At 35.7% G+C, this 27,613-nt stretch overlaps 1 protein-coding gene across 1 annotated transcript; it reads right to left on the reverse strand.

The window, feature by feature from the left end:
- Positions 1-699: 699 nt before the first annotated feature.
- On the reverse strand, positions 700-23,612 carry LOC128994988 (GRIP and coiled-coil domain-containing protein 2-like). The gene is made up of 8 exons (XM_054419850.1): positions 23,391-23,612; positions 22,877-23,051; positions 10,370-10,434; positions 7,957-8,059; positions 5,360-5,421; positions 4,755-4,847; positions 3,526-3,609; positions 700-1,282 (listed from the first exon to the last, which is right to left on the reverse strand). The coding sequence occupies exons 1-8, from the start codon at positions 23,433-23,435 to the stop codon at positions 809-811; spliced, it is 1,101 nt and encodes a 366-aa protein (XP_054275825.1). The 5' UTR covers positions 23,436-23,612; the 3' UTR covers positions 700-808.
- Positions 23,613-27,613: the final 4,001 nt, after the last annotated feature.

Below are 27,613 nucleotides of genomic sequence, written 5' to 3' on the forward strand. Positions count from 1 at the left end.
TGACGTGACTAGATTTGTGTTAGGTTTTGAACTTGCTTTTTTACTTGTCAAGTGCAGTCTTATACATATTCATCTGCTAAACTAATTTTTTATTTTTGTTATAATGTTAAGAAAGTAGTAGCTAACGGAATATTATTATGTAGGCCTACATGACATCCCAGAACAACATTCTTTCAAAATGTTATGATCCTCTACTGGCATAATAACTCTTGTAAAAACACTCCATCTAAAGCAAAATGTGTTTAAAGGGGTGAAAGTATGTTTTTTTTTGTTCGACTTTTTTATATATTTAGTTTGGGTAAATTGTTCTGGAACTGGGATCGGTAAAGCCTTGCAAAATGAAACTGATGTAAAGTTCTATGGGATGTTTTGGCGGGAGTGTGGTGGGTCGATGTTTGATAGTGGTTTGATTTTTCAGAGTAATCTTTAGGGTTAGTGTCTTGGTTTGATGTTTGAGGTTGCTGCAAATAGTAGTGTAACATTGATCATTACTACACTTCCTGGTTTGATCCTAGTATTAAAATTAAAATTCCATAAATAATCGGTAAATAAATGATCAGATATTGAAAACATTTTATTAGGCTAAATATCATTTTACAATCAATTAACCTACCTACTAAGACTATTTTTATAAATCACTAAATTAATTAGTAAACAGTATTAAAAATAACTAAAATACTATTAAGGCCTCTTACACAACATTTACTTCAACCAAATATTTCACTTACTTAAATCTTAAAAAATGTCATAATAAACTTAATTTAGAATTACCATACTAGAGTTAGACCTACCTAGAAAATATACACTATTAAATAATATTTTGATTCAAACTAAATAACTTTCTCTTCTTGTTTGGAACAAGAATTTTCGGTTTGTTTGTCTCGACTTTGTTTTCTCCAAGTTTCTCACCTGAATTCTCTTTCTCCTCTCCTCTGCCAGCTGTTTGATTCTGTGTGTATAGTTCACTTGCTGACACAAATTCAGATTTGTAATTATCCGAACTAGTCAGAGGGCGCACCATGTTCGTAGTTTGTCTCGGAAGAACATTTTTGTAATGTGTAACGAGTGAGGCTGCTTGATAAGTGGCTGTTTGTTCTTGGAACCTAATATTTGGTTGGTAGCCCTGCATTGGCCTCTGAGGTTGGTATTGGCTTGCGTAGCTATTCCCGTACGGATTAGACGGATTGTTTGATTGCACCTGGCCGAATGTTGTTCTATTCAGCTCCGCCATCTTCCATATTTCAAGTTCCGATTGATGTTTTCTTTCTTGTTCAGCCAATTTCTGTAACGAAAGTAAACTTAAATAATTTTGCATCCAATGGGAATGTTAATTTTCTAAGGCTATATGTTCATATTTCTGAGTTGGTTGCTGCGATTATAATTCCTCTGACATTTTAAACCAATTTTGATGACATTTGTTGCTAACCCATCGGCGCAGACTTATGAGCGTTACTCGTATGGTTGCTGCAGGCCCGGCGGCTGAATTACGAGTGCCGCTAGTGTCGCTGCTACGCAGCGCCACTAGTTTTTTAATTATTATATTTTCCCCCTTTTTTAGTTTCTTCTTACTTTTATGATGTTTATAAATATCTTGCTTCTTGTTTTGCTTAGTCACTCATTTATTTTTGCGAATAACAAACAAGGTTTTGTGTTGCCATAAAAACCAGATATCACCCAAAATCAGCTGTGTAAAACAAACATTTTTTTCTATGTTATTACTTATAAAAGTAAACAACTTGTGATTTTTCTATGTAGGGAATCAATTGAACTTTATAATAGTAGTGAAATTCGGTGTCTAGATTAATAATGAAATTTTAAAATCAAGTTTACTTTTAAAAAAAATTTTTTGAATTTTTTTTTGTAATCTTAATAATTTAATTTTTTAAATTTTACTCTTTGATTATCCAATTACCACTTTTTTTTAGATACATTTACTGTAAACAAAATGGCGAAACAGTTATTAATTTATTACCTAAGGTTTTGTTTGTATAAAAATTAATGAAAGAGTCTACAAATTAGGTAAAATTAATTGCCAACAGTGGGTTTTGCAGGCAGCGCATTATTTCCTTCTCCAAAGGGTTAATTTCAAGCCATTTCCCATTGTATATAACAAAAATATATATGTTAAAAAATTTAACAAATTGATTATAATTCCTACCTTAATTTAATAATTGTATTTATATTGTGGCAACATTTTTTACCCACTTTTAGGAAACTGTCAATAAATTAACTTAGATGTCCAACTTATTCTGAAGCATTTAAAGGCCATGTCACACCGACATCCGCCGCTCCCGCCGCGGGAGTACCGCGCGCGGATGTTTTTCCTCGAGCCATGTCACACCAAAAGTTCGCGTCCGCGGCGGGAGTTTTGAGATGAGTTCATTACAATTCGTTTTACATAAGAAACTCATCTTAACTGTTTAGTATGCCATGTAAATTTGCAGGTTATAAGTAAAGTGCTTAAGTAGCAATTGAATGTTTATTAATTTGTTAGTGTAGGGCTACTTTAAAAAGTGAATAATTATTTTTTTAAATTAATTTAGACCTTGTGTTTGAAGCATTTTAAATATGGTTGAGGATAAATTATCCACTTTCAGCATTTTGAACGTTATTTTTCGCTACACTACAAAGACTATTTACTTTTGAAATAAAAACATATGACCATTTTAAAACTAATGTAATTTTTTGCTAAGTTGTAGTTGTAAGTTTGCTATTGTAAGTTCAAGTTTACATTGATTGTAAAGTTTTGGTTGTTGCAAATCGAAAAAGTTGATGAAACGGTAAAAAAAGTTGTTTACGTTGGCAATATAAAAATGTTCATGGGAAACATTAAATTTTCACTGTAACCGTTATTTTTGCATGGTAAACAAAAATGATTTTTTCTGGTGATAAACATAATTACGAATATAGGCTAATACAAAACAACATATACTACATCATCAAACAAAAGAAACATGTTAAATTTAATTTGAAACTGTATTACTTTTAAACTTTAAATAGTTTGGGCATTCGAATTCCCCCTTTGCGCATGCGCTAGACAAAACTCCCGCCGCGGTACTCTCAAAAAATCGCTCAGCAGGCGGACGTGGCGGACACTACCGCACGCCCGCAGGCGCGCGGTAGTGCGGTGTGACTTGGCCCATTTGATAACATGGTGAGCGATTTTTAAAAATTCGCTCCCGCCGCGGGAGCGAGCTCGGTGTGACTTGGCCTTAAACAGATATTTAAAATAATCCTATTATCCTTTACTCTTGTGGGAAACAAAACTGTCACAATTTTTCAAATAACTTGAACATTGTTTGTCCACTTAAAAATATTCTATTTAGTTTATGATATATAAATATGTCAAAAATACATTGTATAAATGACAAACTTGATTCATAGCTTATAAACTGTTTTTGGCAAAAATGTATGTAAACAAAGTAAAACTAGGGCAAATGCAGGATTGAATTCAAATGATCTTAAAGGCTTTACAGCACAAGCCAGTTGAGATCTGACCCACTTCACCAAAGTTTCCCACAATACCTTGTGAAAGACATCAATATTTGAATCACACCAGGCTTTTATCGATCGTACTTCTTCTTCCTTCTCTTCAAGTGTTTTTTCCAACTGAAATGTAACAAAATGTTAACACAACTTATTGTCGACATAGGCATGATATAAAAAATTGTATGGTGAAATTATCACCTTCGCTACCACAATAGTACTATTTTTCATTCGACGTACATATGCGACGGCCGGTTTCTACTCATAGGCTGGTCACATTAAAATAGACTGACGTTGTATATTTGCTTTGGTGTTCCAATGTTATTAAAAAGCTTATCTTCGTAACAGTCTATTTTAAGGCCCTGAATTCCCTGCAGTGGTCTACAGGGATGTCTGTCACACATGTGCGTCACTTGGTCTTTGGATATGATGATTATTGACTTATGATAGATGGGAAAACTGTTTTTTTTTTTACTTTGTTGCATCACTGGCAACAAACCAGTAACCAGTGGTCTGCGTCCTGTAAACCAAGTGACACTGGGTCTATGTATAAAATTAAAATGTATACTTCGGTCCATGGCAATCACCACAGTGTCCCATATATGTGAACATGTTAAAGTAAATGAGATTAATAAATCGAGGGTTTAGTACAAAAAAAATTATCCAAGGAAAAAATATACATGCTTTTATGAGGTTTGATTTGAGGTGAATAAATGCAGCAATGGAAATTTGAAATTTTTATATAGTCAAGTGATGGAATTACAGAGAGACTGGTAAAAACAAAGTCATTTCATTATTACAAATACATACAAGATAACTTGGCTGACTGAACATACAAAACTTTTTTGGATATAAGATTCTTAACACAACTAAGGAAATTTTCCTGGAAAAAAAAGTTTTAAGTGTGGTGATACAAAATTCAATGTGCATTTATTGTGCTTTGTTTTGTTAGTTTATGTCCATGTAAGTGTTTGCAAGACTTAAGACAACCTCTTACAAGTGAAACATTTTAAGGTTTTCTGCTTGAAAATGACACCATAGTTGTTAATACTTTTTATGAAATGGGGACCATACAAAGTAGGTATTTTAAGCCAAGTATGAATGAAGATGTTGAAACCAGGTCATAAGACGAATTCAGGATTACTTGAACAATGAGCAAATATCCTCTTGATGAAAGTTAAAGATATAAGCTAAAATTAATAAGACTTATTTGGCACACTGGAAAAACTGAGTAAAACTACCACCACTGTGGGCAATATTTACATTACCTTGGGGAAAGCATCAGCATAACCTTTCAGTTCCTCTACTTGTTCTTGCAATGATGAGTTAGTACTACTTGTTTCTTCAAGTTTCTTTTCTAGCTGAAATATGAAATTATTTTAGTTATAGGTTCCTCAATTTGATGTTGAAGATGACTGCGGGTCATATGACCTGAAACGAGCAATGCTCTGAATACTGCACTGTAAAAAAAAACTGAAGACAGACAAGATACATATTAACCTTTTATGTACTGAAAATTGGTCTGGATGGAATGGAAACCAATTAGCATATGTTACAAGACTGGAATCTTGAAAGCTCTAAGCATGTAAAATATTCAATCTGAAGTAGAGACGGTCCCAACCAGATAAGAGATCTGAAGTAAAAGTCATTGGTTGCAAAATGTCACCGTGAAGGACTAATATTGTACATTATACTTGTGAACACTCTACTTAATGCTAATCAGTATAGAAATCTGAGAGAAGATTAACATCAGTTATCATTTTTCATATTAAGACATAAAGCATCCAAAAGAAACACAGTAAAAAATATATCTCAAACTAAGCTATCCATTAATTCATATTCCTCATTTTACCATAATCAATAATCAACATACCTCTGAATTTAATGTCTTGATCTCGGAAATGGTGGCCAATAGTTCACATTTTTCTTGCTTAGCTGTATAATAAAAACAATGTTAAACAGTTTTAAAGTTGGTAAAAGTGAAAACATTTTGATGTTAGGTTCCTTCCATAATGCTAGGCCTACAGTACACTCATTAACGTTATTCTATTGCATGTCTCTATAGATACAAGCCTAAACCGAACACTACAATAAATTTGTAACCGTCCCTACCACCGATGAAATAGTCTGATCAGAAAACGAATTAGGCCTACACAAGATTAAAGTGTAACACTGGCACAATAAGCGGCAAGCAAAACAACACCTCACCGCAGAGGCTATAACCTTGCATTAGAACAATCCTATACTCTAATACGAGCAATGTTGGCTTGTATGTATGTATGTATGTATGCTTGCTTCCACAAATATCTCGAAAACGGCTCCGAAAATTTGTTCAAATGTTGTAAATAGTTTATTCCTGGCCTAAAAACGAGTTTACTGCAGTTACAAGTGCCAACAAAAATCTTATTACGTAGAAAAATGAAACTGAAAGTCACATTTTTTTAACATAAGTCTTATGGGTTGCTAAGTAACCATCTTGGCTGAATTAAATAACAAGGAAAAAGTAAACAAAAGACTTGCAAGTTGTCTGTCCACAGTAAACTAGATAATTAAAAATACAGTATAAAAGGAAAAACATCAGTTATTACTATTGAGCAAAGATTATACTGAAGATTACTCGATACATAGTAGTCAAGGGTAGCAGTGTGGAGTGTGGGATCTGTTTATGACGATTAGATTACGGTATCTGCGATCTTAAAATGCTATGGGAAGGGAGGAAAACAGGTCATCGGCGCAGGAAGTGGTGATGGAAATAGTAAAGGCGAGCAGTCCGGAGTGTGGGAACTGTTTATGACGATTACATAACCTAAAATGCTATGGGAATTTTTGGGAAGGGAGGAAAACCGGTCCGAGATGTAGGAAGTGGTGAAGGAAGTAGTCAAGGTGAGCAGTCCGGAGTGTGGGAACTGTTTATGATGATTAGATTAAGGTATCTGCAATCCAAAAATGCTATGGGAAGGGAGGAAAACAGGTCCGCGACGCAGGAAGTGGTGATGGAAATAGTAAAGGCGAGCAGTCCGGAGTGTAGGATCTGTTTATGACGATTAGATTAAGGTGTCTGCAATCCAAAAATGCTATGGGAGGAGAGGAAAACAGGTCCGCGACGCAGGGAGTGGTGATGGAAATAGTAAAGACGAGCAGTCTGGAGTGTGGGATCTGTTTATGACGATTAGATTAAGGTATAGGCCTACAATCCTAAAATGCCCATAGGAAGAGGGGGGGGGGGGAAACAGGTCCGCGTCGTTGGAAGTGATGAAGGACGTAGTAAAGGCATGAAGTCCGGAGTGTGGGAACTATTTATGACGATTAGATTAAGGTGTCTACAATCTTAAAATGCCGTGGGAAGGGAGGGAAACAGGTCCTTGACGTAGGAAGTGGTGAAGGAAGTAGTAAATGCGAGCAGTCCGGAGTGTGGGAACTTTTTATGACGATTACATTAAGGTATCTGCAATCCAAAAATGCTATGGGAAGGGAGGAAAACAGGTCCGCGACGCAGGAAGTGGTGATGGAAATAGTAAAGGCGACCAGTCCGGAGTGTAGGATCTGTTTATGACGATTAGATTAAGGTGTCTGCAATCCAAAAATGCTATGGGAGGAGAGGAAAACAGGTCCGCGACGCAGGGAGTGGTGATGGAAATAGTAAAGACGAGCAGTCTGGAGTGTGGGATCTGTTTATGACGATTAGATTAAGGTATAGGCCTACAATCCTAAAATGCCCATAGGAAGAGGGGGGGGGGGAAACAGGTCCGCGTCGTTGGAAGTGATGAAGGACGTAGTAAAGGCATGAAGTCCGGAGTGTGGGAACTATTTATGACGATTAGATTAAGGTGTCTACAATCTTAAAATGCCGTGGGAAGGGAGGGAAACAGGTCCGTGACGTAGGAAGTGGTGAAGGAAGTAGTAAATGCGAGCAGTCCGGAGTGTGGGAACTTTTTATGACGATTACATTAAGGTATCTGCAATCCTAAAATGCTATGGGAAGGGAGGAAAACCGGTCTGAGATGTAGGAAGTGGTGAAGGAAGTATTCAAGGTGAGCGGTCCGGAGTGTGGAAACTGTTTAAGATGATTATATTAAGGTATCTGCAATCCTTAAATGCAATTAGAAGGGATGGAAACAGGTCCACGACACAGGAAATGGTGAAAGAATTAGTAAAGGAGCAGTGCGGAGTGTGGGGAATGGATTCATGTATCTGCAATACTAAGACTGCTTTCAGAGTAAACTAATGACTTTCCCCGAGCTAAGCTCGGTCCCCAGGTACTAGTTTGTAAACGGCGCTTTGACGAGTATACTCGTGGCACGCCACTATGGAAAGTGCTAGCGGTGACGAGATTACTGCTCTTGCACAGTGAACGTGTTAACTAGGATATATGATGGGTCCATTATTTCATCTTGAACACCAACCAAATTTTTCTGTTGTGCCACCTGAGGCATGCAACTCCTATTATTAATGGAGAAAATTGATCCCTACCTTGGTTATCTAAATCTTCTTGAACCTTGGTGATCCGTGTCAAATACTCTTCTTTGATCTCCTGTATCCTTGCGTCTGCTCTCATTTGTTCTTCGATGCTACTCTAAAATAAATATTAACTATTATTAGGCTATAAAACTTAAAAGTAAGTTTTACTAAGAATTACTACTAGATGTAATTGTATTTATAGATACAGGGTGATTGGTATACTCAGTGTGATGATGCATATAAAAGGTTCCAAGTCTAAAAATTAGCTTCCCAAACAATTATTTTATGTTTTTCAAAAGTAGCTATGTTTTTAAACTTTAATACAACAATTTCTCAATTATCTGTATGGATTTGAGTAGATAATGTCATTTTCGAGTTCAACATTAAATTTGGAATAAGGATAATAGAACATGACGGAGGATCAGTTGTAAAAACTGCATTATAAATAGATTCAAAAATAAAAATTAAGATGTTTGATATAAATAAAAAAAATACATTGGTCTATTGCATTTTTTCACACCCTGTATACAAGAAAGTGTCCGAATATGTTAAAAACTGTGCCATTTTATAAGCTTTCCAACCATATGCTACACTATTGAGGTTTAGATATTCTTTTGTTTGTTTTAGTGGTTTGTATACCAGAAAACAGGGAACTTTTTTGCTGTTTTTACTGTTCAAGCTGAGACAAAAATACAACCTTTGCTTAATACATGCCGACATTCTATGTTTTAAATGCTAAGGACACCATGTTTTGTAGTTTTCAAACCACTAAAGTATACATAAGCAAATATAAAGCTCAATGGTATAGCATATGGTTGGAAAGCTTATAAAATGGCACAGTTTTTACCATATTCGGACACTTTCTTTTATACAGGGTGTAAACAAATGCAACAGACTAATGTTTTTTAATTTTTTTTCAAACATCTTAACTTTTATCTTTGATTCTATTTACAATGGAGTTTTTGTCATTTTCTATTATTCTTTTTTCAAAATTTAATGTAGAACACGAAAATGACATTATCTACTCAAATCCATTTACAGGCAACTGAGAAATAGCTGTATTAAGTTTAAAAACATAGTTATTTTTGAAAAACATAAAATTATTCTTTGGGAAGCTAATTTTTAGACTTGGAACCTTTTACATGCATCATCACACTGCATTTACTTTATACTTACACAAACAAATTTTTGCCACACTGAGTACCAATCACCCTGTATATTTGACAAAAGTTTTTATGTAAAACAGAACTATGATCTGATGTACGCTGGGTGATAAAGAAGTTATTTGAGTTATTTATTTATGTACTAGATACTTTCTGCTCTGAGCCAATATATTTAAAATATTTAATGGATTAGGTAGGCCTATTGTAAACTGCAAAAAACTGGAATTAACTCAGATTTTTATGACCAATTTATTTGCTTTTTTCCTTTGAAGTGAATCAGATCAGGCAATATAGCCTAGTCCACACATGGAGACTGAGTCGGCCGACTGTCTGCCGACTGTGCGCGGACAGTCGGCACTCGGCAGACAGTCTGTCAACATAGTTTCGGACACAAGTTTCCAATGTGTTTTGCGTCCACGGTCCACACTAGCCAGCCAGTGTTTCCATGTTTGTTGGTATGGTAATCAAGGAGGACGTAATTAAATCCTGTGCGGGCTTCATTTTTCTGAACCATGGGCCTAATGAATCTAGGAAGAGAATGATCGACCCAACATTTTCTCGAGCAAGGTTTGTACTACGGTCACAATCTTTTATCAGACCTTCAGATTAGGTGGAGGATTTAGGAACTTCACGAGGTTGACTTCTAAAGATTTTGAAATTTTGCTGGGCTTTGTTGGTCTTACGATTTCAAACTTGAATTGTTGAACAATTCAATAAAATGTCATATAATGATATAAATCATTGACAACTAATTCCAAAACTTTCAAGAAACTCAATCCAGCTCTTTTATTACCGCCCAAAAATCGTAATATTTCCGCTTTGCAGTCTAACTTAATGGGCTGAATGTTAAACATCTCCGGCTTGTCCAGTCTCCTGTCTCCAGACACGTCCACACCTGCAGTCTTGGGACAAAAGTTTTGTCTCTTGTCTCTGTGTTTCCCATTCGAACGGGAAACAGAAAACACTGTATTTTGTCTCCAGAAACTCCGAAATTTGTCTGCCGATAGTCGGCCGACTTACTGGAGACAAAATAGCAACATACTGGAGACAGTCGGCAGACAATGTTTCCGCAGACAAATCGCCATGTGTGGACGAGGCTTATGGAGGGTTGGAGTTTGTACATTTGGAGACTGTATTGGCTAAAAGTTATAGGTCTAGTTGCAATATTAAGGTAGCTGAATTGAAATAAGGAGACGTAACAACTTACTAGTTGACATTGTCTTGACTAGTATTTAAGTATTAGCATAAGTTACCGTACTTACATTTTGGAACATGGACAGGGTTAACTCAGTCTGTTTTAGTTTACATTTCAAGTTTTCATTTTCCTCTGTAAATAAATTAACATTAAGTTCTTAATTGAATGCATAACTTTAAAAATTAAAATTAGGCCTAACTATAAATATTTCACCAAAGAAGATCGACTTTTAGGCTACATTTTATACTTAATAATCTGTTTACAATGATGACATTGGTGGTAGGCCCTAATTCAAAACCTCTGAAATCTTGCTAGCCTACAATGCTACAAGGAGTTCGTAAAGCCTCCCATAGTACACCTATAAAGTTTTGGAAACATGAATTGTTTTCAGCTCTGTGAAACTGACAACTGATTAAACTGACAAAATTAAACTGGTACAGCGATTAAACAAAAAGTATCTTTTAGGTTATGTTTCCAAGAAAATCTGAATTCATTTCATGATTAATTATTAGGCTACCCGCTTAACGTAAAACCAAGCCAAATAACCATTGATGGGATAGTAAATAGGACAGACTTATTAACACGTTCACTGATGAAAATCTTTATACAGGCGCTCCTAAACTGCGACGAGGCCCGGATGGAGCCCCGGCACGCTAACTGAATCAGAGATCGCTATTGGCATTGAAATATCTCAGTAAGACGAATCACAAAAGAGCAGTGGTGATTGTTCTGCGTTACCCCGAAAGTGGACGTAGTTCACTGAAACACCCAAAGGTAGCAGCAGGGTCATTCCATATCAAGTGATCAAAATAAAAAATAAAATTTTCCCTTATGTTTTTCATTCTTGTTAGTTTTTGGTTTATTTAATATACACATAAAACCAATTTAAAATTTAGAAAAAAAATATTTTTATCTCCTTTGGTTTTTTTGTAATCTTACTTTAAAGTTCCAAAAAAAGTGTGGTTTTGCGCTTTAAGGGATTTACGTTTTATTTAATATCTTAAGAAAGAATAAAGAAAGAAAGGTAAAACAAAAACCATTCCTTTTCAGGACTAAATTAGCTTTAATTTGATATAGGCCTACAACATGACAGTATTTAAAGTAGGCTAATTAAAATTTCAACCCCCCAAACTCAAAATTTCAAAAGCCAATCCCAAAAAACGCATATGATTAAAAATTTTCAAAAAAATACCATGGATCCTTAATGTTATTAATAATTTATGTCCAAAAATTCAAGTTGGGATCTCAATGGGATCCATATTAAAATAATTTTTTTGTATAAGCCTGCAATGTAAATAGACAAGTCGTAGGCTACAAGGCTAATCGTTACATTCATTAGCTACAAAAATGTCTAAGTAACGTAACATACAATAAAAAGCTCAGTTGTACAATACAAGTACAGTAAGCCTAAAGTGTCTAAAATTTGGTAACTTCACTTTTTAAATAAGATATCAATTTCCTTTGATACAAGCTTCTTTGAGGATGAAGAGCAAGTTAACCCAGATTCAGAAATAATTGCGGAATTGAAAGAAAAATTTCAGAAAACTACAAAAAAAGTGAGAAGTTCTTGAGACTTACAACATTACCTAAAAGTTGGACTGTAAAAAATTGAAATCGAGTTTGGTGTCAGTAATAGGATGGCCAGAAGAGCTAAATCGTTAGTTAAAGAAAAGGGAAATAATGTCATGTCCAGACCCATAGCCAGGAAACACTTTGGACCAGAATGTTGTAGATAAAGTCAAAGCTTTTTACAACTCTGATGATTTGAGTCGAATTATGCCAGGCAAGAAAGATTTTGTAGTGATGAAAGTAAATAAATGGATAGAAAGAAAATGTGCAAGAGAGACTGGTTTTATTAAATTTAAAAGAATACTTTGAACGAGACGTAGGAATTGGCTAACTCAGGAACTCGCTAACTCGGTCTCGTGTTGGAACTGGCTAACCGTCTCAGTCAGGAATTGGCTAACTCCGGAACCCGCTAACTCGATTTTGTCTCGCGGCGGAATTCGCTAACTCTGGAAGTCGCTAACCCGGCCGCGCCCACGCACGGAGCGTTGCCAACCTTGTACGACGAAATAATCGTATACTGCCGTATTTCAAAATGTCAGTGTCAATGAAGATACAGTAAATGTTATTGTTATTTGTTATCGATTCTACTTTTAACAGACAACTAGCCCAAAGTAATTCAAAGACAATAAAAGAATCATGAAAAGGTGTTTTTTTATTTAACTGTAATGGCCAATTAAATGTTTATGATTTTGTCTTAAATGTAAATGCCATCAGTATAAAAGAAAATAATTGAATATGAAAACTATTGAAAATTCAGTTTAATAGGTACTAAATAGTTAAACCTCTACGAAATTAAGCTAAAATACACACAAGTTCTCAAACACAGAAAACAAATTTAATCGTAATGTCGTAATTAAACCAAAACTATTAATTAATACAGTCATCAACCATCGTAACTTTCATAACTAATTCATAGATTTAAAATTAAATGTTCGTCGTTTAATCGTCTAACGTGTACAAATATGACATAGACTAAGTTTCATATCAATTTATAGAATGGCTGTAGAGGCCTAAATCTATTTTAATAGTTTAAACCAAAGCATAGTAGGCCTACTAGTAAATAGTTGCCTAATTCTAAAATGTGTTGAATTTTTTAGTAATATTGTTACATGTTTTAAAACAGTTTGTAAATTGTACACCTAAGCATCACTAGTAAATAATAGGAGAGGATATAATATTCATATAATAAAACGTGACAGGTTTATTTTAATTCACGATTCTTAATCAACGACTTGGCGGAATTTCCTGATTTGAGTGTTGGGTTTCCTTTATATTGCTTTTACAATCGAAATAAACTATACCAAGCCATTGCTCAATTCCCCGTTCCCCGGTACTGAGCTACTCAATAGACAATAGCTTTGTTTTTGGATAAGATCAGGTAATTTTAGCTATGGCCACCATTCATATAAATGATAACAAACAAGAACGACTGGGTTCATTTAGAACCATAAAAACTCCAGACTTTTAAAAAGAAGGCCTACTGAAAGACGTAAAATTAATATTAATAAAAAAAAAATTAAGAGGACGACCCGAGTTCTAACTAATAGCCTATGATAACAGAAATTTACAAGTTGTATTTATGCATAGACAAATTTGTAATGCAATCCATGAATACATTAGGCTTCCCACTTTATAATGTATTGATCAATATTTATTAAAATTCAATAGCTCTATTTAAAAAAAAAAATACATTACCAATACAATGTATTTCTATAATGACGTTTAACGTGCAAATTTTATCATGAATAATTATGGTTCAATTTTACGATTCAAGGTTACAAGTCCAGTATATAAAATACGAACTTAAAAATTTTATTTGCAGAAGTTCACATAATGGTTTTTATTTGAATAAAAGAAACAAATGGTGGACTACGAAAATAGATATTTCATAACATGTAAAAGATCCAAATTAAATGTACCTACAGTATTATCTTTTTGCATCCCAATAAGCTACTATTTAAGTAAGAAAACTACATACCCCCTTATATTAGTACATTTCTCATCCTTATGGATCAGCTGAAGACAGTTTTATTGTTAGATCTGTCCGGTGCACTGTCATTAGGTCGTGTTTTGTTTACAATTGTTTCTTGTTTTCAGTCATTTAAAACCTCGTTTAACCAAAGAAAACGTTCTAATCATAACTAATAACACGTCCCCTAGTTGTATAACCAAACAGTAAAGAACAAATCATAAAGTCAACAATAAAATAAAAGAAACATAATTACGTCGACACTGGCGATCAGTGTCACCGGACATGAACTAGTGTAAAGGAAAATAAAAAAAGTTCTTTACTTATTTACTCGATTTCATCTCTTCAAATAAAAATTAATTCACACCTCTATGTAATACAATTTAGGTATTCCATACAGGTGTGAGTATAACAAAAAGTTGCCCCCTGGTGGGGTTTTTTAATGAATTTTAATTTTAGGTTTAATTGAACTACTGAGGACATTACAATTACAGAGCTGCGCAGTGGAATTAAAGATGTTAAGTGGGCCCTGTAATTAAATATCCCAGAAGTCCGATTTATGGACCGTGAGAGGTCTGATATGTTGTCCTCCTTCACACCTTCTTCAGCTTAATTCTAACACTTCTTAAAACTAATAGATGTGTTTATTTGAACACTCCATGAATTGAAATGTGCTACTCTGATGAAAGATTGTGACGTGAATTGACACTCTGTGAAACTATAAAATTGCAAATAATAATATTGAAATATTGATTGAAAATATTGATTAACTGTTTGTTCAGAAAATATATATCAAAGTATGGCTTCAAGATGTTTATATATATGGATTCGGTTAAGCCGATTACTCATGAATTCACCAACTTGATATTAAATATTATGAACTGAACTTATAAAAATTGCACTGTCAAAATATATTTACCAAATGTGATCATCAACACTCATTGTGTATACTTTGTATACTTCTTCCAGTTAAGCCATTTACCTCTTTAATTTATACCAGATTGATACTAATAATACTAGCTGAAACACAGGTGAATGAAAAGATGGATTTTTGTAAAAATGCTGTATAATGAGATGATAATTGCAAATGAGCTGTGATACAATAATTAATAAAATTTATACAATGTGATAACCTTTTGTGTACTATTTAGCAATATTTTGAAAGAGAGAGTGAGAGAATTGATTGTTTGTTAAGCTTGGTGGTTTGCCACATTTTAAAACTACAAAGTCTCGGGATGACCTAGCCTTGACAACTTTATTTATTTATTTTAGGCCACCAGACTCCCCTAAGATGTTCATATGTATATCAACTGGCCAGTTTACAATTCAATGCAACAGGGAACATTACGTAGTCTTGTGATCTACATCACTCCATTGTTGATTAATGCAACGGGGCCAATCGACTACTGAGTCGATTAATTGACGACTTTTATTTAATATTTACACTTTATGAATTTAATGGGAGTCTATCCTCGTGACCCTTTATCAACCCTAGCCTTCGACCGAGCACTTTGTTTCCCCCATTTACTTTACACAATCAAATTCTCACTAATAAAAATGCGATACTCTGATCAAAAATATTACAATACAAGAAAATACAAAATGTTAAGAATAGTAATACTGACGATAGAATTCGACCCTTTACATAGAAATAATAATATCACAGATAATCATTGTTCTTAAAATTAATAGACCATTTCAATTTAATTTAATAAATAATTTTCATTTGACTATAATTTCTAATGTAACTAAAATTCTTTGCATGACATGATAAATTCAATTAAATACTTCTCATCCTGAATTGCGACCATGTGCTCTAAGCAGACCAAGTGAAACATGATATTTTCAGACCAAATATGACATGATTTCTGAATGGTAAAAATGACTTGTACATGTGGAAAAATGGCAGATTGGCAAGACTATTTTAATACTAAAACACAAATAACACAAAACATTTACTTACGTACACATGTCGACACATACACATACACTCTCACACGGACGGAACATTTAAAAACTGACTCGTGGTGATTTGTGACTATGTCTGACCGAGCGAAATTTCACGACACGGTTTTTTCTGGTGTAGGACTTATTAATTCTTGTTTTTTCGAGCTGGCGTTTAATGATTCAATTGAAAATACCGTCACGACGACCCGCGATTCGCTAGAAACTGACATTTGCTATCGATATGATGCATGTACGAATTTTCATCCCGAACGCGAACAATCAATCCGGCATCTCAACTGTCTCGACTTAATACTAATAAAACACACCCCCAAATGCAATTCGGCGAAATTTTGACAATTGCGATCATTTGATGCACGTACAATTTTCGCCCGAGCGCGAATTTCCGAGCTACGAATGAAGATATTAATAAATTCGTCCTACACCAGCGACAAAACGCGACTTCACATGTTGACTACGCGATTACTGAGCCACGAGTGACGACGAGACGTTTGCACACGGCACGGCTCCCAACGGTCTTCCAGTTCGTATCCTTCCGCGTTACGTCATGTTGGACTGACTTGTCCATTGCCTGGCGCGGATTTTAAATCTTTGAATTTAAAAATCGGCACACTAGACACGAACAACGAGCTTCAAAGTTTACAATGGGATGCAAAGTTTACTTGTGTTGGTTAGTCTGTGATAAGACTATAATGCATTTTCTACCCTAATAATCATAAGAATAATATTAAACATACTTCTGAATATATATTTATTTAGTCGACTACGTTGATCTTAATCCTAATTATTCGTAGGATACGACATTATGGTGCCGATATAGGTACTACACTTTTGGCATCACTGGCTAAAAATCTTCGTGCTTGGCTCCCATTGGACGGCCCGCGAGGCTTCTGATTGGGAGTTAGCGAGTTCCGCCGAGGGACCGAGTTAGCGACTTCCGTACGAGGACGGAATTCGCTAACCCGGCTCTAGATCGGGTTAGCGGGTTCCGGAGTTAGCCAATTCCGAAACCGAACAAGTTAGTGAGTTCCTCTCATCGACCAAATTTGAAGATAGGGCGTTTAACCCTCCAAGTGTCCATAGTTTAGGCCTTAATGTCCACCTATTTTTGGCGCATTTGCAAGGTTTTATTAAAACGGATCTGAGAAGCTTAAAACAATGTTAATTCTAATGTTCTATATACCATTTTGTTTGGAAAATCATGGGCTTCAATATTATATATAAAACATAAGGAACATTAAAAAAAAAAAAAAAATTTTTAGGTAAAAAAAATATAATTTCGAAAATTTTCAAAAAAAAAAATAAGTTCGCGCTCAATGAAATTGTATAAATTATAGGCCTATAAATATTTGAAAATAGCCACTTTGTTCTAAATTTTATGAGGATTACAAATATATAATAATATAAGGAAGTATATTGGCAAATAAATAAGTTATGGGCAAAAAACTGATTTCAGTACATAGCGTTTAGCTAAGAATGCATAGCCTAACCATAGCTAGGAATCTGGCTGATAATTTACATCAATATCACTACCTACTTCTTCAGGATCATCAACCAGCACTTCAAAACCACTTAAATCTTCTTATAATGCACCACATATATCACTACTTTAGATTTTTAACACTAAAACAATGATAAACGTAATAAAACACATCAGTCATCGGTCCGGGGGAACCTAGCTGTTTACAAATACACGCACGTCAGCTGTCTGCTACAATATTTTCGGAACTAAAATGAATAGCGCTTAGAGACAGACCTCTGGAGAAAGCTTAGAATATTACGGAAAGAACGATACCTAACTCGATCCAGTTCAATCCGATTCAGTCAGTCATAGAGCCTTCGCCGTAAACGATGTCTGCGTGTCGAAAAATCGGCAAGTAACACTACACAAAGTGTGCTGCTTGTTGAATTTTCGTCAAGTAACACTGGGAGGGTTAACATGGGGTTAGCGAGTTCCAGAGTTAGCCAATTCCGCGGACCCCTTTGAACCGTTCAAAAAAACAGAATCAGCTGTGAAAATTTTTTTCTCAAAGTACGCTGATTTAAGACCGAAGAACTGTATCTTGGCTGGGGGAAATGGAACTGACTCTGTTTGCGTGTGCACAACGCACCAGAATGTAAAATGAATGATTGTCGGAGGAAAGCTGAAAAAGGTGAAGATTGATGAAGCTACTGATCTTGGCGATTACAAACAATGTTTGTCACAAATAATGTGCCAAGAAAATACCCCTGACTGCTACCTAAACAAATGTGTAAAATGTCCAGGAGAATTAAAACCAAAGAACTAAAACTAAAAGAAGTACTTCTGAACCACTTTGAAGAGGGGATGATAGAGACCATCACATACAAACAATGGGTTTCTGTGGATAGGTGTACATTTGAGACATTTTGCGAGACTGTAGAAGAATTTGTGGACAGTTTTTGTGAACAGCTAGTTGAACTAAAGAATCATTCATTCATATCCCGTCAGCAATCCAAGTACTACAAAGATTTGAAAGAAAACATTCAAGAGGATGAAGCAGTTGTAAGTTTGGACTTTTCAGAAAACTACTCTTTTGTGGTCCAAGACGAGGCACAGTCTTTCCACTGGAATAATAACCTCTGAGCTACTGTGCATCCATTTGCTGTTTATTACAATGAGAAAGGAGAAATTAAGTATACAAGCTTTGTAATAATATCAGAATGCTTGATTCACGACTCGGTAGCAGTCCATTTATTTCAATTGATATCTTATTTAAAAAGTGTTAAAAAGTGTAGTTACCAAATTTTAGACACTTTAGGCTTACCGTACTGTACTTGTATTGTACAACTGGTTAGGCCTATAGACTATTAGCTTTTTATTGTATATTACATTACTTAGACATTTTTGTAGCTAATGAATGTAACTATTAGCCCTGTAGCCTACGACTTGTCTATTTACATTGCAGGCTTATACAAAAAAATTATTTCAATATGGATCCCATTGAGATCCCAATTTGAATTTTTGGACATAAATTATTAATAACATTAAGGAGTAGGTAATGGTATTTTTTTTGAAAATTTTTAATCATATGCGTTTTTTGGGATTGGCTTTTGAAATTTTGAGTTTGGGGGGTTGAAATTTTAATTACTTGAAATACTGTCATGTTGTATATCAAATTAAAGGTTATTTAATCCTGAAAAGAATGGTTTTTGTTTTACCTTTCTATCTTTATTCTTTCTTGAGATATTAAATAAAACGTAGATCCCTTAAAGCGCAAAACCGCGTTTTTTTTGGAACTTTAAAATAAAATAACAAAAAAACGAGATGAGGTAAAAAATTTTTTTTTTCATATTTAGGCTAAGCTTCTTTTGCATAGATGTATCTAATGTAAAAAGATCAATCCTGTAAAAAATGGTGAGGTAATTGGTATTTCATCACTTGACATGGATTGACCCAGCACTGCCTGGATCAATAACCAGAGTCTTAGTAATATGGCCCGAATAGAGAAAATTCCTGAAAACGGGACAAAATCATTGCCCGACGGGATTTTACGGGAATTTTTAGTACCAACCATTGGTGTGAACCTGGCAATAACTCCAGCCATAAGTAGTGCGCGCGCCCGAAAAAATCTATTGCTGGCCGCTTTGCGGCAAAATACGTCCGCGATGCATATTACCGATTATGCCAACAGATAGAGGACACTTTAACGAACACGACAGTATCAACATTATGTACCTGGGGAGTAGGTTAAGGGGGGTAAAATGAGCAATAAGTAGTGCGCGCACCACCAAAAATCTATTGCTGGCCGTATTACGGCAAAATACGTCCGCGATGCATATTACCGATTATGCCAACAGATAGAGGACACTTTAACGGACACGACAGTATCAATATTATGTACCTGGGGAGTAGTATAAGGGGGGTAAAATCGGCAAAAAGTAGTGCGCGCGCTACAAAAAATCTATTGCTGGCCGTATTACGGCAAAATACGTCCGCGATGCATATTACCGATTATGCCAACAGATAGAGGACACATTAACGGACACGACAGTATCAACATTATGTACCTGGGGAGTAGTATAAGGGGGGTAAAATCGGCAAAAAGTAGTGCGCGCACCACCAAAAATCTATTGCTGGCCGTTTTACGGCAAAATAAGTCCGCGATGCATATTACCGATGATGCCAACAGATAGAGGACACTTTAACGGACACGACAGTATCAACATTATGTACCTGGGGAGTAGTATAAGGGGGGTAAAATCAGCAATAAGTAATGCGCGCGCTACAAAAAACCTATTGCTGGCCGCTTTGCGGCAAAATACGTCCACGATGCATATTACCGATTATGCCAACAGATAGAGGACACTTTAACGGACACGACAGTATCAACATTATGTACCTGGGGAGTAGTATAAGGGGGGTAAAATCGGCAAAAAGTAGTGCGCGCGCTACAAAAAATCTATTGCTGGCCGTATTGCGGCAAAATACGTCCGCGATGCATATTACCGATTATGCCAACAGATAGAGGACACTTTAACGGACACGACAGTATCAACATTATGTACCTGGGGAGTAGGTTAAGGGGGGTAAAATGAGCAATAAGTAGTGCACGCACCACCAAAAGTCTATTGCTGGCCGTATTACGGCAAAATACGTCCGCGATGCATATTACCGATTATGCCAACAGATAGAGGACACTTTAACGGACACGACAGTATCAATATTATGTACCTGGGGAGTAGTATAAGGGGGGTAAAATCGGCAAAAAGTAGTGCGCGCGCTACAAAAAATCTATTGCTGGCCGTATTACGGCAAAATACGTCCGCGATGCATATTACCGATTATGCCAACAGATAGAGGACACATTAACGGACACGACATTATCAATATTATGTACCTGGGGAGTAGTATAAGGGGGGTAAAATCGGCAAAAAGTAGTGCGCGCACCACCAAAAATCTATTGCTGGCCGTTTTACGGCAAAATACGTCCGTGATGCATATTACCGATGATGCCAACAGATAGAGGACACTTTAACGGACACGACAGTATCAACATTATGTACCTGGGGAGTAGTATAAGGGGGGTAAAATCAGCAATAAGTAATGCGCGCGCTACAAAAAATCTATTCCTGGCCGTATTGCGGCAAAATACGTCCGCGATGCATATTACCGATTATGCCAACAGATAGAGGACTTTTTAACGGACACGACAGTATCAACATTATGTACCTAAGGAGTAGTATAAGGGGGGTAAAATCGGCAAAAAGTAGTGCGCGCGCTACAAAAAATCTATTGCTGGCCGTATTGCGGCAAAATACGTCCGCGATGCATATTACCGATGATGCCAACAGATAGAGGACACTTTAACGGACACGACAGTATCAACATTATGTACCTGGGGAGTAGGATAAGGGGGGTAAAATCGGCAAAAAGTAGTGCGCGCGCTACAAAAAATCTATTGCTGGCCGTATTGCGGCAAAATACGTCCGCGATGCATATTACCGATGATGCCAACAGATAGAGGACACTTTAACGGACACGACAGTATTAATATTATGTACCTGGGGAGTAGTATAAGGGGAGTAAAATCGGCAAAAAGTAGTGCGCGCGCTACAAAAAATCTATTGCTGGCCGTATTGCGGCAAAATACGTCCGCGATGCATATTACCGATTATGCCAACAGATAGAGGACACTCTAACGGTCACGACAGTATCAACATTATGTAGGTCTACCTGGGGAGTAGTATAAGGGGGGTAAAATGAGCTTATACTACTCCCCAGGTACATAATGTTGATACTGTCGTGTCCGTTAAAGTGTCCTCTATCTGTTGGCATCATCGGTAATATGCATCGCGGACGTATTTTGCCGCAATACGGCCAGCAATAGATTTTTTGTAGTGCGCGCACTACTTTTTGCCAATTTTACCCCCCTTATACTACTCCCCAGGTACATAATGTTGATACTGTCGTGTCCGTTAAAGTGTCCTCTATCTGTTGGCATCATCGGTAATATGCATCGCGGACGTATTTTGCCGCAATACGGCCAGCAATAGATTTTTTGTAGCGCGCGCACTACTTTTTGCCGATTTTACCCCCCTTATACTACTCCCCAGGTACATAATGTTGATACTGTCGTGTCCGTTAAAGTGTCCTCTATCTGTTGGCATCATTGGTAATATGCATCGCGGACGTATTTTGCCGCAATACGGCCAGCAATAGATTTTTTGTAGCGCGCACACTACTTTTTGCCGATTTTACCCCCCTTATACTACTCCCCAGGTACATAATGTTGATACTGTCGTGTCCGTTAAAGTGTCCTCTATCTGTTGGCATCATCGGTAATATGCATCGCGGACGTATTTTGCCGCAATACGGCCAGCAATAGATTATTTGTAGCGCGCGCACTACTTTTTGCCGATTTTACCCCCCTTATCCTACTCCCCAGGTACATAATGTTGATACTGTCGTGTCCGTTAAAGTGTCCTATATCTGTTGGCATCATCGGTAATATGCATCGCGGACGTATTTTGCCGCAATACGGCCAGCAATAGATTATTTGTAGCGCGCGCACTACTTTTTGCCGAATTACCCCCCTTATACTACTCCCCAGGTACATAATGTTGATACTGTCGTGTCCGTTAAAGTGTCCTCTATCTGTTGGCATCATCGGTAATATGCATCGCGGACGTATTTTGCCGCAAAACGGCCAGCAATAGATTTTTTGTGGCGCGCGCACTACTTATTGCCAAGTTATTGCCAGGTTCACACAAGTGTACCAACCTACACCAAAATAAAGCTCGCATTCTATGCTACAGGCTGGCAACAATTACAACGTTCCCCGGCAATGGCTGAGCTCACATTTAAGCAAAGATGTTGGCATTGGTGAAGAACATGATTTCCCGCCCCGCACCAGTGGTGCCGGGCGAGAATTCCCGCCCCTCGTACTGAACATGTTAACTTAGCTAACCATAAAACATGACCTACTCAGCTCAAAGGTAGTTGCTTGGATAAATTTGCTTAAGTTAACATAGTGTAAAAAATGTAAGATAGACCCTATTACAGGTTTATCGAATAAATACGGTAAGCCTTAATTGTTAGCTTGGGCCTACCTTTTACATCAATCAACTTTTGAATGATATCCTGCTGATGTAGAAGGAAACCCTGACATCTAGCCTTTTTTGATTCAGCACTTCTTTCTGCATCCTTAGCCATTCTTAATTCCTCTCGTAACAATCCAATATGTTCTGTTAGGTCATTGTTGGCGTTTTTTATTTCTTCACACTCCTGAAATAATGTTAAGTTGTAAGTAAACAGCGTTTAAATTTAGGTGAGATTAATTATTTTAAAACATTAAATTAATAAATAAAATTACCAAAGGTAGGCCTACTGCCATAGAAAAGCTGTGAATGAGGTAGACTAATTGTTTAAACAACACTTAGCTAATTATCCTATCTGCTTTGGAAAGTTGAATCTTAAACTACCCTAACCTAGTAAGTACATGTTTTCCTCTCATTTACCAGGTACAACCAAAGTGTCTTGATCCATAACATAAGTTACCAGTTATTGTCACTATATTAGCATCTGTTATTTAGTTAGCAATAAACGTTTAAAATAACCTTTCACCTTAAAAAGGGTGTTAACTTCTTTTAGTATAGTTTCGGTGTTCATGGAACTTCTTGAAATATTTTAGATCTGAAGCTGGAGAAACTTTAAGTAGCCTATAACTATAACTATAACTGCTAACAAAGACGTATGTAGAGAGAGACAAAAACACCTTTTATAAAAAAAACGCAAGAATTTAACACAAACTCGAATTAGTTGAGTTTTCAGTAAGTAGGCCTAATTGTTTTCACTATTCATTCGATTTGTTTTTAAATTTGAGGTAACATAACAATGGTGTCTGACTTAGGGGAGGTACGAATGAGGCATTTAGTTCAAAATTCCTTGCTGTAGTAGAGAGCACTTTGGCAATGAAGGTTTACTAATCGCAAAAATAGTTCTGTTCATAAAATAAAATTATAAATGTCTCAAATTCAATTTTATTATTTTTTAATTATAAAATTAAACTATCATAACCTAACCGAACTAACCAAACTTGCTGATAAAGAAATAATATAACAAAAGTTTAGTAATCGGAAAAATAAGTTAATTCTGTTTATGAAATAAAACTAGAATTTGCTCAATTAAAATTTTGTAATGACTTAATAATAAAATTAAACTGTAATAACCGAACCAAACCAACCAAACTTGCTGATAATAAAAAAATCTTGGACAAAAAGTAAATGCTACCAGCAGGATTCGAACCCGGGACCTATTATATATCAGCCCGGCACGCTAACCATTAGACCACCGAGGCCGTTCGCTACCGACCGTTTTGTTACGGTAATGGCGTTCCCTCAGCTAATAAGAAGCCCACAGCTGTCATCGTAGCCTCTTCTATACCTCCCCTGAGTAAATACCCATAACAATGTAGTAGTACTACTACTAGCAGTTGAAGTTGAAGTCGAAGATAAGAAGAAGCTATAAGAAGACAAAGAAGGTGATTTAAAACATAATAAAGCAGCGAATTGCAAGCAATAGTACAGTAGATTTTATGCACTGTCTATGATTTTTTTCTACTTTATAAAATTGTACAACCATTAAAGGTATTACAATATTACCACAGTGATTACCACATACTAACCAACACAAGTAGACTTCTCATCCCATTGTAAATTTTGAAGCTCATTTTTTGGTGTCTAGTTTATGTCCGTTGACACTGATCGCTAGTGTCGACTAAATTTTGTTTCTATTATTTTAGAGTTAAGTTCAAGATTTGTGGTTTAGTGTTTGGTTATATAATACGAAGACGAGTTATTGTTTATGACTAGATCGTATTATCTGGTTAAACGAGGTTTAAATTACTTAAATAATAAGAAACAAATTGTAAACAAAACATGACCTCTACAGTGCACCGGCTATAACAATAAAATTGGCTTTTGCTGTTCCATAAGGATGGAAAAGCTACTAAGGGAGTATGTTTGATCCGTGGTAACATTAAACATTTATATTTACGAATGGTTTCTTGTTATTTTCATTAATTTAAAAACTCGTTTAACGATAGTCCTCGTAAACCGATCTAGTCATAAAAAATAACTCGTCCCCTAGTTATACAGTATAACCAAACACAAAAGCACAAACCATGAAATTAACCCTAAAGATATTAAACAAATTTTCGTTGACACTAGTGATCACTGTCGCCGGACATGAACTAGACACGAAAAACGAGCTTTAAAATTTACAATGGGATGATAATTAATTCTACTTGTGTTAGTTAATCTAGGGTACAATTTAGCTAGAATGTAGGAGTTAACAATTAAATTATAAAATTATTGTGTATCCCTTTCAATTTGTTAAAAAAATGACAGTGAGTCGGGTTTTGTTTGTAGACACCTAGTCAGCTATTCATCGTATTGTTGTCTGTCTTTCTAGCTCTCTTTCAACCACCATGCTGGCTGATAGGTGAGCACACTTTCGTCTAAAAACGCCGTTCGGTTTCACGACTATCGTTCGTTACTGTATTGAATCACGACATCATCTATACTATCGATTCGATTGTAGTTGTCGTTTGTCACAGAGCTGTCAGTCAGGGGCTATTGTGATAGGAGAGCGCTAGTTCACCACTCGCAAAGCTTACCGTACTAGCTACGTCATGGCTATACGACATACCTACTATCGCTATCGTATCACTTTATATCGATAACGGTTTCATAGGAATTCACTTGGAATCTGATCGGAATCGAAAGATCAAACTGCGACCACCTACCACCGTAGCCATGTAGGATTGTTAGAGTTATGAATGGAAAAAGGAAATCCACCACACACTGTCCGTGTCAGCTGTTGGAATTTACTGATATGGATGATATAATCTAATCCATTGAGATTTGAGACAGGATGACTGTTCGAGTACCATAACTAGCTGTTCACCCGTTCTACGGTCGGGGATCTTGTAGTCAGTTGAAACCCTCTTATTCAGAACAGCAGTTGGTTTGGTTTGCACATATTTAGTGAGCATTTTTCCAAAATTCAGATCCTCCTTCCTGCTTACCTTAAATAGGCTACTAATATAACTGGATGTTCTCACTTAAAGATTAGGTCTAATGGGTAATTGATGTTCTCATATACATCAATATTTTGATGGAAATAATTTTGGAGACTCAAAAATAATAATTTTAAATCCTTAAACTTTGTTCAGTAAAAATGTTTCCTCTAGCCTATGTTGATTCAACAAAACTGTTGTAAGCGTAATCATAATTTACCTGATAAATAGTTGAATTATTACTCCAGAGAGCCACTGGTTTATTTTAAACCTTGCAAAAATTATTACTCCTTACAAATTGTACTTTAATATTTGCCTAGCTTTGCCATTTGTTTCATATTTTGTCATATAAGTTTCCATTCCATTTACTTAACATCAGAATGCATATTGTACTCTAACTTAAAAATAGTTTCTTCTGAATCCATGGCTATATCTATCTTCACAACACACCAAATTCGTCGAACTCGAACAAGAACAAGATGGATGCGCACAAAGACAATAGGCAATACCGACAATAAACTAATAAAGACATACGTACATTACTGCCAATACCGGTAACGAAACGAATTAAAGTTAGTCGACTATCGATTAGTAAGTTGTCTCGAAAAAACCGCTATCGATAGAGCGAACCGATATCATGATTTTATTGTGTTTAAACCATTTTATTATTTACTACGCTTTATCAGTGGCAAACAGTATAGAGTTCAAATATATATTATATATATTTTAAATTTAATTACGCAATAATTTTGTATTAGTGCTTGAAGAAGCAGAGTTTATACATAGAGGGTGTCCCGTAAGTAAACAGCCAAACTCCGGGAAAATTTTCTATGGGTCAAAATAAAGAGAACATCAAGAATAAAATTTTTTTCCAAAATCGCTTCGTTAACCAGATATCCAAAATATTGTTTTTTACATTAACATTTGTATCTTTAAAGTTTTTCATCCGATCATTATGAAACTTAATATGTATGATAAGGTAGATGAGACCCATGTAAACAAAAAATTCATCTTGATTCATCTTGAGATTTCAAAATGGCATCCATTTTAATTTTTTGAACTTAAATTACAAAAGAATGGCTGCTTTTATGAGCAATTTGTCAAGAACACTTTTATTTTGCATTTTTAACTACTTATCAAAATATACAAAGCTCAAAAAGATCGAATAATTAATAGCTGAAATATTTAGATTTTTAATTGTAAAATGGGGTAGAATAAGGTTAAGCTAGTCAGGGTTGTCCCATTTTACGACTAAAAATCTTAATATTTCAGCTATTTCTTATTCGATCAACTGAATAACCATGAAAACTAGAACATACCGCGAATAACCATGATTTATAACGAATTAAACTAATCCAGTGTTTATTTTTTACACTCTTGTATAAAAAAACATATTTCTTTGCTCTATGCGCGCTGATAAAGTAAAATATTTCAAACGCACAAAAGGTTGATTACCGAGTAGTCCAGAGGGTTTTAGTTTTATAAACTCTTTGTCGCTGCTTTACAGAGTAATGGGTCATTTGAAATGGAAACTTGTGCGTTTGAATATTTATGAAAACGAAATTTATATCCACTTTGTTAGCTACACTTCACTTCCACGGCTTAATTTTTTTTTATCCTTCCTGATTCCGTTCATTTCATTGTGTGGATGTTTTTTATGTTACGATTTTTCACTACGAATATAGATTTTTCTCCACAGTGTAGCCTAACAAAATGGGATTTACTCAAATAAAAAGACGTCAAAATTTACTTTTTGGTGTATTTGTCA

Source organism: Macrosteles quadrilineatus, unplaced genomic scaffold (genome assembly GCF_028750875.1).
Source record: "Macrosteles quadrilineatus isolate MER2022 unplaced genomic scaffold, UCM_ALF_1.0 Scaffold_5__1_contigs__length_97177068, whole genome shotgun sequence".
NCBI lineage: Eukaryota > Metazoa > Arthropoda > Insecta > Hemiptera > Cicadellidae > Macrosteles > Macrosteles quadrilineatus.

Coding starts and splice junctions, on each gene's coding strand:
- LOC128994988 (XM_054419850.1), bottom strand. CDS start 23,435: ATGAACACCGAAACTATACTAAAAGAAGTTAACACCCTTTTTAAG. Junction 5,422..7,956: donor AGAAGATTTAGATAACCAAG/GTAGGGATCAAT, acceptor TTTATTATACAG/CTAAGCAAGAAAAATGTGAA. Junction 4,848..5,359: donor TCAAGACATTAAATTCAGAG/GTATGTTGATTA, acceptor TTCATATTTCAG/CTAGAAAAGAAACTTGAAGA.